Consider the following 13491-nt stretch of genomic DNA (forward strand, 5'->3'; position numbering starts at 1 on the left):
TTCTACTGTTTCTAATTTCTCCTCTATATAGATTATAAGCTCTCACACGCAGGGCCACATGTCTCATGTCTGCACAGATATAGACACAGTGATCGAAATGGAAATTTAGAAGTGACGGAATGAAAAATGTAATGAGAATGTAAGTGAATGAATAGTTTTACAGTGAAGGCAGTAGGAGAAGTGGCGGCATGGTACACCACCATATACATCCCCACTTGGTGGTGTTGGAGCGACAGCTTTCCAAAGTTCCATATAATCTAATAGATCCCATTCCTCTACATACAAATATATTTACTAGCCTGAAATACCTTTTACAGGAACAATTATTTGCAGGGGAAAAAAATGAGCACATTCATAAACAATAACAAACACAGATGAATAATCACATTATCCTTTTATTAACAATTTTATATCATGAGTCACTTTTACAACTAATAATATCAATAATGCTATATTTATTTTTTCTTCATTCCTCGTTATGCAACATAATATCATGCCCAATATCTACTCCTACACTTAGGACTCTGACATGGCTCTGGTCCTCTTCCTCTTCATCACTACTTGAGTAGATGTTGTCAGTAGCAGAGTTTACACTAGATTATAGAGAAAGCAATTCATTTGTATGCATTTAAAAGGTTATTTAGACCCAAGCATTACATGTATCATATAAGAAGCAAGAAGGTGATGTATATTGGTTAGTGTAACACTAATGCTCTACCAGAAACAGATAAAATCCCATCTCACATTTCTTGACAGTCTTTAAATTGGTTCTCATACACTGTGACACAAAACAAATGCTAATTAGGATGGGCATACACGTGTTCAGGTGCATGCCCATGACTTCAATGGGGCCTCTGGTTAATCCACTCTGCCCATTGACTAGACCCTGACCAGCAGGTTATATACCTACAGAGAGTAGGCAACTGTCTCAGTCATTTATATGACAGACTTAGAAAGACTTTTGCTTGTTTTTGACCATAGCATCGCCTGAGTTATCTATTTATGAATGTGTGCTGCTGGCCCTGAGCATGGATTAGTATTCTGATTTTAAACCTGAGCTGCCAGCCCCTTCCTCTACTTGTATCTGACTATTTAGCTGTGTATCAGCAGCTACCCAGCAGGACCACCATGGGAGTCATGAGCTATGGGTTTCCCACAGCAGTTCATCACCTGCTTACAATTGTCCTTGGTGAACATTAGAATGGGAGTTCCAGGCTAAAGAGAGTACATGTGCTTAAATGTGAACAGAAGATGGCAGTACATTGCTGGTTAGCCATTCTTCACATTGAATCTTTGGTCTAGATTACTGGTTGCTTTTTTAATATCTCCCAGTTGTTCACTGTCTAATATAGTGCTCAGATTTAATGCTGGCTTTAATGTCAAGGGGCCTGACTGTTTTTCATGTAGCACACAAATACTCGATAGCTTATTTGTACACTGAAATTTGAAGTTGATATGTGTGTGCTACATGAAAAAACAGTCAGTATTTAACTTATGTGCAAAACAGAAAACTAGTTTGCACCCCTTGCATTGTAACATGGTTTTGTCCAGGAGACTGAAATAAGATACCTCTTCATTTAAGATCCTTAATGAATCAGGCCCATAGTGAGAAACAGCCCCTTTAATTTTACAATTAGGTAAAGAAAAATAAATTGTAATTGATGCAAGAACAGTTCCCTAACAGATTCCAACTGTTTACTGTTTTTACAATTAAAACCAATATACTATATGGATATTAAACATATATCAATTAAAGTAGAACAGTTATATATGATGTAGGGGACAGTCAGAATATAGCAGCAATACATTCACCCAAGTTATTAACACTTCACCCAGATCCCAAACTGTGTGCAGAGCTATTAGTATACACCAATATTGAATCATTGTTACCATCCAGCTGTGTTCTCTTTGGATGAATTACCCATGTTGTCCCAGTCGCTGGGTATATCAATGAGACCTCTATATACTAAAACCTGAAGATGACTTCCAATCGGAACCACATTTAGGATTTGTTTAACCTCTCTTAGGCTACAGCCTAAAACATCATCATATCCGATTTTAAAAAGTACATCACCTGTGAGAGAACATGGATTTGTATAATTTCTGGATTAATATTATTGAGCATCTTACATACTTAACATGAATATTATTCTGAATATACAGATATACAGTATATAACACTTTTTACTTTCTCATCGTGTCTACTTAATTATCACTTCTTTTAATCTTGTGTGACATTATGTACAAATTAACTACCCATTTCTGTCTATTACTGTATAGCTTCCAGTATCTACCATTTAGCATTAACAGAACAGGCTTGGCTCACTTTTAACTCCGTTAAATTAGCTTAGTGGTTAGCACTTCTGCCTCACAGCACTGGGTTCATGAGTTTGATTCCAGACCATGGCCTCATCTGTGTGGAGAATGTATGTTCTCCCCGTGTTTGCGTGGGTTTCCTCCGGGTGCTACGGTTTCCTCCCACACTCCATAAACATGCTGGTAGGTTAATACTAATAGGCCAGGGCCGTCTTTCCCATTGGGCACGCTGGGCAGGTGCCCGGGGGCCCTGCAGCCCAGGGGGGCCCTCCGGAGGCAGGAAAAAAAAGAAAACCCCGAAAAAAAAGAAGAAAATACTTACCGTGCTGTCAGCTGGCGATCCGGCTCCCTCCCTGGTCTCCTCCTCCGTCGAGCTGGCAGTGCATGTCGGGCGTGATGTCATCACGCCCGCCCGACATCCATTGCGGAGCGCGACGGAGGAGGAGACCAGGGAGGGAGCCGGATCGCCAGCTGACAGCACGGTAAGTATTTTCTTCTTTTTTTTCAGGGTTTTCTTTTTTTTTTCCTGCCTCCGGAGGGCCCCCCTGGGCTGCAGGGCCCATATATATAATCATTATTTTTTTATTTTTGTATATATAGGGGCCCCAGTGCACTGCTGTGCCCGGGGCCCAAGAGGTTCTTAAGAGGGTCCTGTAATAGGCTGCTATCAAATTGACCCTAGTCTGTCTGTGTCTGTGTGTGTGTTAGGGAATTTAGACTGTGAGCTCCAATGGGGCAGGGACTGATGTGAGTGAGTTCTCTGTACAGTGCTGCAGAATTAGTGGCGCTATATAAATAGCTGATGATGATAATGCTGTACTATGGATTCCGGGATCCTGCCGATGTGTCTTTCATCCTGACAGCATATGGCCAAAGTAAACTGATGATGATGAACTGGATAATGGTGCTCAGGCCATTTGGCTAGATCCCACAGAGGTCTGTCAGTGGGGTGGACAGAAGACTGTAACAGTCATCCGCTCAATGGATTTTCTCACATGCCCAAAAAAGACCTGATAAATTACAACTGGATCAATCTAAAGCCTGCTGATTACGTTAGGGCCCACATGGGACAAAGTGCCCATATTGTCACTGATGCCGATGTGTATGGCCAGCTTTATAGCACAATAGATCAGTTCTAATAGACATATTTACAGTGTGATTTTCATTAATAGGATATATATATATATATATATATATATATATATATATATATATATATATATATATATATATACATACAGTAAATTCTATCTTGTTGTCTGTGAAAACAACAACCATTATGTTCTATTGTTGTATTAGAAATAAGACGTGTATGTTATTACCTGCAAGTAACTGTCCATTTTTTGCCACCACACCATCTTTTAAAATATTTAGTATTTGGAGGAATGCTCCATTTTGTATAATACTCATTCCTAAACCAGTCTTTTCCATTTGAAGATTGGCTTTTACAGTAGTTATTTGGGGACGCTCATATGCTGCCCTGTGATTTCCTACAGATAAATACTACAAATTAGATTACAGACTATGCATGGTGGATCTAAATCACAAAGTCTGTAAGCAAAGTAAAACCAAATATAGTACAAGTATAGTATAGTAATAAAGCACACATGAACTTTCTTATTTGCATATAAAAAAACAGATTTAACAAAATGTAACATTAAATATTAAAAGAATAGTACTTCACTATGACACATGATGTAATAAGTATTGGTATAAAAGGATTAGTACCCAATTGTGAACTTTTTCTTATACTAATAAATATTGTTGATCTAAAGGGTTAATTTTTGGCAGTTATACCACCTGCCTACTTTTTGTTAGATACAATATCTAAAATAGTGTATCTAACATTACCTGTAAGGTAAAGATGCTTTTTCCTCCAAAAGTCTGCATGTATGTGCGCTAAATACAAGTTCACATCCACTGCTGTGTCATGTGTGTGACGTCAGCTGGTTACTGTGTGCATGAAACGTTTTACATACAACTACCTTTCTATTTGTAGCTAGGTATAGTCGGTGGTTCTGGGGTGACAGATATTTATAAGTGTATTACTTAACTATTCAAATTGACCAAGTTGCTAATGTAGTTACTGTAGTATAGTCTGGTAAACCAAATAAACATTAATATGTCCTTGTAATGCAAACCACATAGGGGCTCATACTCAGCTGGGCATATGTCCATATATTTAGCATAAAATAGGCTAATTTGTACTGCGCATACCCACAAAAAAAGCCTACTCCTAAGTTCATATACAGGTCTGATCCTTGCCACTCCTTACGAGAGGCGGGCGTGAACACACAGTATGAATATATGAAGGGTGTGTTTGCGCACAGACAGTCCCGCATGGAGAGCAGAAATGCCTGTCAGTATCTGTATCACTTGCAGGTGCCTGAAGGCTGCTGCGAGCTCTGGGAGGACACAAACCTCCCATGGAGCAGAAGGGCTATATAAACATATATAGCCATATATACACTGATGATGATGATGACGACGGCTGCCAGCACTAGCTATCTGCTTTTGATTGGCTAATTGCGGGTTGATCTCTGAAGCTGATAGGTGTTTTCTTCATTGATTGTGCCTATGTTACATGATTTTGTCTTTCATTATTTAAATCAAACATAATAGTTATTAAAATCAAAAACAGGCGCTATATGACCTACAATACCCAACACAATCAAAACTTAATCAATATCTATCTGCAGCTCCCTATGGTAATCTGCTGAAATCACCACAAATGAAAAAATATATATAAACATAAACAGTAGGAAGCGCTGATAGGATTGCTAAAACATTTTTTGTTGTTATATGTAAAAAGTATATAGAATCAATACTCATTAAGCATTATATCTATTTGTATAGAGTATTAATTCTATATACTTTATTACATATAACAATCAACAGTGTTTTATCAATCCTATCAGTGCTTCCTACTGTTTATGTTAATAGCTATTAAAGCAAATGTTAAAAAACTTTTTGTGTGCTTATAACCTGGTTGGGTATAAGTGTATCTAAGTGTAAGTACATCTGATCTAACCCTGATGGATATGCCAGAGGTGCAGAGCTAGCGATATCTTGACATGTCTCTAGCTCAGCATATGGGTGTAAGTACGCTCTTTTTATGTGCGTGGTTTCTAGACCTTTCTTTTGACGCATGTGCATTCCACTCAGTATCAGCCCCATAGTGCTGATTTATCTATTATATTTCTTCAAACTGGCCCAACACTGCTCAATCAACGGTGAATCAATCAAGGAAATGATAAGACCATTAGGTCTGATCACTGCACAGCCAGGTACAACCTTAGCCTTCAGAATAAGGGGCCTATTTATTAAAGCGCGATCAGCCATTAAAAACAGAGAAAACAGCTGCACAATTTATGAAGGGTTTATGGCGGGAGAAATCAAAGATTACTACTTAACGTTTCTAAACGCAGTCCCCATAAATGAATTGGGGACTGTGGCGTTCTGCCATTCATTAAGCATTGAAAGCTGTGCTTTTCACAGCAAGGTAACGTCATCTCACCTCACCCGTGGAAGTGCTATAGCACTTCCTCCATTCACCGGTAGCATTAGACTGCTGGTAAAGAGTAAAAAGAGTTTGTGTGGAGGGTGGACATCGCCGGTGCTCCCAGAGCAGCCCCGGGACGTTAAATTACAGCAGTGCTTCAATATGCATCACTGCGGTTTCCAGTGGTGCATAAGGAATGTCACTGCACTGTTTTAATAAATAGAGCCCTTATTCTTGTAACTACTGTGATACTGCATCAGCAAGCTTACATGTGGTCATATGATAGGACAAAATCCACAACACCATATGGAAGAAGGGTACCTGACTCCTGTCTGTCTGTAAAATTCCCCTGACTTTCCGACGCACCTTTGAAAATCATCTTAGGTTTTCACCAATAATTTGGGGCTTGTTGGTTCCTGTACTGATGATTGGATGCTGGTTTGTCCTGAAAAGTCACTGAGTTGAAAATATATAAGAAGCTTCATTGGGTACATTAAAATGTAAAGTTAGTGATGATCAGTGACATACAAAAAAACTTTATAAACTATGCAGAAATACAAACACAAGAAACAATATATAGTGTAGTAAGTTATAACCAAAAATATTTTATTAGAGGGTGATGTGTATAGAAAGATACTACAACCTGAACATAGATAATGTATTCTTACACAGGAAATAAAATAAACACATGACTACAATATTGCAATATAGTACAAAATATTTTGTCCATTTAAATGTTGTGAAATGTGGAAAAAGCTGTGGGAATGGCCCTTTTGATGGAGGGGACCAAGATAAAACAAGTAAAGAACACAAAAATGTCAGGTGCAAGAATGTAAAATGGGGAATTAACTGTGTAAGAATAAAACCTACAGCATGAATGCTATATACACTATCTAAAAGAATTTTGTCTCTTCTATAAATTTTATATTTACTTAGGACTGTATTCAGCGTATCAACAAACTAGACACATATTGATGTCAGTATTTAATTTTTTACTTGGACTTTACCAACCAACCACCTTTTATCCTAGTAAACATAGCAGAGAGTGTGTATTAGTGAGATATGCACTTATCTGGGACTTAATTATTACCTTAGGGTGTAGTTACTCCCAATGCTTAGGACAGACCTGGCCAACCTGTGGCTGTCCAAGTGTTGTGAAACTACAAGTTCCAGCATGTGTTGCCAGCAGATTACCAGCTGATAGCTGGCAGGGCATGCTGGGACTTGTAGTTTCACAGCACCTGGAGAGCCACAGGTTGGCCAGGTCTGGCCTAGGGGGAATGGCCTCTGCATACATAGCTGAACCTACTGTCTGAGAATATAACACACAAATAGCAAATATATGATAACACGATTCTCAGTGCAGCTTTGCTTCTGCCGGTGCCTGATATAAGCCTACCTGACGGCACGGACGGTAGATCTACCCGCTAGTAGAGAAATGACAGTTTGGAATCTCTGAGCAGAGAAGTTTCCAGAGCAATTGGGAATATGCCGGAAGTAGTACTGATTATATACTGCTTCAGAGGGGCCATAGGAGGAAGCAGGGTCAGACATTTGCTCATCTGCCCCAGACCTGTCATACCAACATTAGTTCCAATATAAGTTTCACATTTATATTGATATTTTTACTAAGATCAATTATATAATTTCTTTGTTTTCACCTTACATTTCTGGGGTGGTTTGTATGTCAATGACTAAATCAATGTCCATGCTTCCAGCTGCTTCCCCAGGAAGTTGTTGGTCCTCTATCTGTAACAACCCGCTGCGCTACTCACCAAGGCTCACTCTGCTCTTCCATGTGCTAGGCAGCTAGGATGCTTCACGTGTGCTGCTACTGGTGACCTAGCAGCCGCGGTGCTTCAAACACCTCCCAATTGTAAAGCGCTGTGGAACTTGCTTGCACTATATAAATAAATGATGATGATGATGATGATGATCAACCCCATGGATTTTATTGTCAAATTGCCCACATCTGCTGGTCATAATTCTATTTGGGTTACTATTGATCATTTTAGCAAGATGCCCCTCTAACCAATTTACCCAATGCTAAATCTTTGGCCTCTCTTTTTATCCAGCATGTCTACAGGCCTCATACACTGCCTTTTGATATAGTATCCGATATGGGAGCTCAGTTTTTTGCTCAATTCTTTTTGTTCCATGTTTGGTATTAATCTAAACATATCCTTTGTCTATAACCCTCAATCTAATGACCAGACTGAGAAGGTGAACTTGTCTTTGGAACAGTACCAGTGATGCTACATTTCTACATTTCATAATACTTGGGTACAATATTTAACATTGGCTGAATTCACATACACTAACTCCTGCTATTTCTCTTTAAATACCTGTCCATTATTTTGTGTGTATGGTTAGCATCCTAGGGCCAACTCGTTATCTCATCTCATTCCCACTAACTTTCCTGAAATAGGAAATACCGCTTTACATTTTAGATCCATTTGGAGTAAGGCCCATACAGACTTGTTATGTGCATCTTTTTGCTCAAAATTGTTTTTCAGATTTACAACTTACCTTTAAAGTAGATAATAGGGTCTGGCGATCCACAAAATATTAGACTTCAGCAGGGGTGGACTGGCCCGGGGCCGGACATAAAAACATTGTTTCGGGCCGCCATGTGGCTGGCCCCTCCCGCAGCACCAGCCACCTTCAATTGGCCACGGATCCTAACGATCCGTCCCCCCTCCCTCCCACTTTCTGCCGTCCCATGTCTGAAGAAACTGACAGCGCGTGGGATTGAGCCAGGTAAGTGCCGGGGGGTGTATTATATTAATAATGTGTATGTCAGTGTGCTAAATTAATGTCTGTGTGAGAGGGGGGCAGTATATGTATGTATTGTGTGTTTGTGGGGGCCAGTATATGAATGTATTGTGTGTGTGTGGGGGCAGTATATGTATGTATTGTGTGTTTGTGGGGGCAGTATATGTATGTATTGTGTGTTTGTGGGGGCAGTATATGTATGTATTGTGTGTTTGTGGGGGCAGTATATGTATGTATTGTGTGTTTGTGGGGGCAGTATATGTATGTATTGTGTGTGAGGGGGGGGGGGCGTCAGTATATGAATGTATTGTGTGTGTTTGTGGGGGCCAGTATATGAATGTATTGTGTGTTTGTGGGGGCAGTATATGTATGTATTGTGTGTGAGGGGGAGGGGGGCGTCAGTATATGAATGTATTGTGTGTGAGGGGGGGGGCGTCAGTATATGAATGTATTGTGTGTGTAGGGGGGGCGGCAGTATATGAATGTATTGTGTGTGTTTGTGGGGGCAGTATATGAATGTATTGTGTGTGTTTGTGGGGGCAGTATATGAATGTATTGTGTGTGTAGGGGGGGCGGCAGTATATGAATGTATTGTGTGTGTTTGTGGGGGCCAGTATATGAATGTATTGTGTGTGTGTGTGTGTAGGGGGGCAGTATATGAATGTATGGGAGGGGCCAGTATATGAATGTATTTGTGTGAGTGTGGGGGCCAGTATATGAATGTATTTGTGTGTGTGTAGGGGGGGGAGGCAGTATATAAATGTATTGTGTGTGGGAATGACCAGTCTAGGAATGTAGTGTGTGTGAGGGAGGGGTTCTTAATATAATGTGGGAGGTAGGCTATCAATTTAATAGAGGAGTGCAGGTGGGGGCTAAGTATTGGGTGCTATTTTATTTGTGGGGTGATGGTGGGACAATTTAATTTAATAGTGGGTCCTATGAATTTAAGATGGAGTAATTGCACCTTTAAGTTAATGCTGGGGTGGTGAGCTATTAATTGATTGTAGGGCTGTTTGGGGAGAATGAGGTCTATTTATTAAATGTGATTATGAATTATTTAATGCCTGGGATTATTGTGGGAAATGGTTATATTTGTTAGACGCAAATGCTATTTAAAATAATGCTGGGGCTGTTTGAGGGGAGGGAAATAGGTTTATATATTAAATGTGTTTGCTATCTAATGTCAGGGTTGGTTGGAGGGAAAGAGATCTATTTAGCAAATATGAATATTATTTTTTTAAATTGTTGTGGCTGGAGGGAGGCCTAATTATAAAATGTGGGTGCTATTGATTTAACACTGGGACTTGTTGGAGTTTTCTAAATTTTATGTACCCATTTTTTTTTTCAAATAGGGCCTCCAATATTCCAGGATCCAGACAACCAGCAAATGATTTAAAGTAACCAGCAGCCACAAGGGGTGACAGTGACAAGAACAGGTAGGAGAGCAGGACAGTCTGCCAACTATCCTGAATCTGGTGAGACAGTTCCGAACTTGGGTCACTGTTTCCCTTAGGACAGTTGGGAGGTATGTCCCGCTTCACCGTGTACTGCTTGTGAAGGCAGAACTGTGTGCACCTAGCAGTAGTGCACACAGTATTGCCTGTGTATTTGTCTAAAATGATACCCATGCTACATCATAGGGGGTTACCCAGTCTAAAGTGCCCAGGCCCCCCAGAGCCTTAATCCAGCTCTGGGGGGGGCCTATATATATATATATATATATATATATATATATATATATGGATTAGGCAACACTACAATAGCCTCTTTTTATATAGATAAATATATATTGCACCAAAAACCACCCTTTAAGGATGGGCCGCTGCTGTGTGCTTGCCCCCCGGGCTGAAATCAGCCAGCCCTCCCCTGGACTTCGGCAGCCCTCAAGGAAACTTGGACCCAGATACATTGGAACATTCAAAATCATCAAAAAAGTGAACCATGTTGCCGTCCGTTTGGATATTCCAAGTCCATTAAGAATTCCCAATGCCTTTCACTGTTCTCTATTTAAGCCTGTTTTGTATTCTAATAGATGTGTGTCTAACCTTTCTGCTAAACATCCTCCAGTAGTTGTCAATGGGCATCAAGAGTTAATTATAGAAAGAATTTTGGTTTCTAAATGAGTCAAAGGTCAAATTCACTATTTAGTCCACTGGAATGGCTTTGGACTGGAAGGATTATGGATTGGAAGGGCTAATGTGAGAACGTGGGATATTGTATCTAAGAGGGAGCACACAGGAAATGTATGGATGCTAAACAAAGAGGTTTTCCCATTGGAATACACTTAGACGTTTGACACTGTAAACAAAATGTTGAGAATATAGCTAAGTATAGCACACATAGTATGGGCGTTTGGTAACGCGCAATGGAGTACACAGAATTTGTAGGCACTGCCTGGGCTGCATGTAGTGTGTAATGGTGTACTTGGATGGTTTGCCATTGTTGGACATCACATAGTGTGCAATAAGATACACAGAGGTGATGGCACTGATTGAACAGTGTGTAGCATATAATGAGGTACACGGATGTGTTGCAACTATTTGAACAGCACATAACGTGCAATATGGTACACAGAGGTGTTAGCACTGGTAAGGCAGTAAACAAATGGATACAAAAGAGTATATTGATCCTGTAGAACAGAGATAGACAGCAAGTGTAGCGCCATACACACACACAGATGACAATAACTAACAGGCGGGATTGGCAAAACTAAATACACTGGCGTTGAGTCTCCCACCGGACTTCACCAAGGATACCCACAAGAGGATATGGAGTTTGCTCAGTCAGTACCCAGGTCACGGCACAGTGTAGTTGGTTCCCTCCGTGAAAGCAGCAGAGTACTTAGCTGGTATGAGGACTGAAAACACTGCAGATGGAAATGTGGAAATGGGTGTGCTGCTGTCGGGAATACTGGACTAAGGCGTTGAATAAACAGGAATGGCAACTATACTTTCTAGTATAGTCCTGGAGCGGGAGTATCGATATTGGACACAATTGATACTCAGGCACTTGAAGAGTGCACTGAACAGGTTCTTATAGTGGCTGACTGACTGGTGATTCCCCACATGTGTCATAAGTACTGGAAGTTAGTGGTAACACCTGAGAGAGGTGTTATATCATCTCTAGCCTGAGGCTGAGCCCAGATGGGTTCTGCTAAGGATTCTAATTGGGAAGGTGTGAAGATAACGGGTTGGCCTACCTGGTACTTATACAAGGTTCGAAATCACCCAGGCAAATATCCAAAATAAAATAAATAAGTTTATTTCACAAAATGGTAGCACCAAACAGCAATAAACATATTCAAATAATAATCTGCAACAAATAACACTACAGTTTGGCACAGACAACATACAGAGTATAATGAAAACATTTCACTAGGATCCTAGCCACTCTCAGGGACTGCTGTCTATCCATCCAAGCTTCTTCCCCTCTCTCCTATCAGACTACCAGCAAGGTAGTGTTTCTGAGTCACTGACACTACGCTTTTGGCAGACACACAGCTCCCAGAGACCTGGAGAGGTAGATCAGGGTAAAGGAAGTACTCCAGGGACCGATTGTCCCTTTCCTGTCAGGGGCAGAGATATGGATCTCAACACCAGCCTGACTTCAGCTATCACTGGGTGGTGAATGCCTCCTTGCTGTACTCTGGAGCTCTCTTTTAAATCCATAAATGACCTTCCTTGGAGTTCCAGGACCTGACTGATTGGTCCTTTTCTGTGTCTACCTTTTCACAGGTAAACATACAGACAAAGGAATAGCAGATGAGTCACTGTTGATATAATTAAGGATAGGTATTGTTCTGTGACTATACAGCAGAGTTTGTTTAAACATGAGAGGTCACAATCCAGACACATTACATTTAAATACACAATGCAGTCCTCTGTAATTACACATAGTGCTCTATCTGTGGACCTTTTGCCTATCTTAACACATGACACCTCCTGGTGTGATGTACATTCATACAGGACTGGACTAATCCTATTGCCTAGGCTGAAACAATGGACTAGCCTGCAAGATAAGAAAACCATGCTGGCAGACATTTTAACTACTTACAAATAGAATATATACGTTTAAATATGACTGACAAATATGGGGAACCAGAGGGCTAGAAAAAGGATATGTTTTTATAGTCCACAGTTTGTGAGAAACGAGATGCAGACTGGTTGAGGTGATATTAATACCTCGTTTCACCACAGAAGATCAGCAATCAGTGACCTCCTGAGTGTTGGAAGTAGACCACTGATTTTTAAGATTGCTTTTACTGACAGCTAAGTACCTAGGGCAGCTACTAACCTGCTGCAGGTACCTGAATCCAACCACCATGGCTCCTACGACACCTCTGGGACTTACCAGCAGCCTGCCCCACTCCTCTATGTTTTGCAGGATCCCAATCAGTGTTTGAGATATGGTAATTTCTCGTTCTCTCTATTTGTGGAGAGAAAAAGGAAAAGCAGAAAAAAGTAGGACACATGGACCAAGGGGACAGTAGGAGTAAACAAAAAAGAGAAAAGAGAAGACAATAGGTAAGATAATGGCAAGATAAAGCACTGTGCCACACTACAAAAATTATTCAGGAATGTTTTGAGGAACATGATGAAGCGTTCAAGGTGTTGACTTGGCCTCTAAATTCTTAAGATCTCAATCTGATTGAGCATCTGTGGGTTGTGCTGGAAAAACAAGTCCAAGATATGGAGTTCCCACCTTGAGCCTTGGGCACCCCGGACCCTGTCACCGGTTCACCAGTTGTCCACCCTTGGACAACTTTTGTTAGGTACTAACCACTGCATACTGGGGACACCCCACAAGACCTACCGTTTTGGAGATGCTCTGAACCAGTTGTCTAGCCATCACAATTTGCCGCTCAGATCCTTATGCTTGCCCATTTTTTCTGCTTCCAC

General features: G+C 40.6%; 1 protein-coding gene across 2 annotated transcripts; it reads right to left on the bottom strand.

Annotated features, from left to right (window-relative positions):
* Window positions 1-377: 377 nt before the first annotated feature.
* On the bottom strand, window positions 378-6274 carry LOC142142716 (PDZ domain-containing protein 9-like). Of its 2 annotated transcripts, none has more exons than XM_075200557.1 (4): window positions 6185-6274; window positions 3639-3806; window positions 1891-2074; window positions 378-593 (listed from the first exon to the last, which is right to left on the bottom strand). In XM_075200557.1, the coding sequence occupies exons 1-4, from the start codon at window positions 6195-6197 to the stop codon at window positions 467-469; spliced, it is 492 nt and encodes a 163-aa protein (XP_075056658.1). In that variant the 5' UTR covers window positions 6198-6274; the 3' UTR covers window positions 378-466. The 2 variants fall into 2 exon arrangements, with proteins under 2 accessions (XP_075056658.1, XP_075056657.1); XM_075200556.1 differs by having other exon boundaries at window positions 6140-6274.
* Window positions 6275-13491: the final 7217 nt, after the last annotated feature.

This window comes from Mixophyes fleayi, chromosome 3 (assembly GCF_038048845.1).
Source record: "Mixophyes fleayi isolate aMixFle1 chromosome 3, aMixFle1.hap1, whole genome shotgun sequence".
Taxonomy (NCBI): domain Eukaryota; kingdom Metazoa; phylum Chordata; class Amphibia; order Anura; family Limnodynastidae; genus Mixophyes; species Mixophyes fleayi.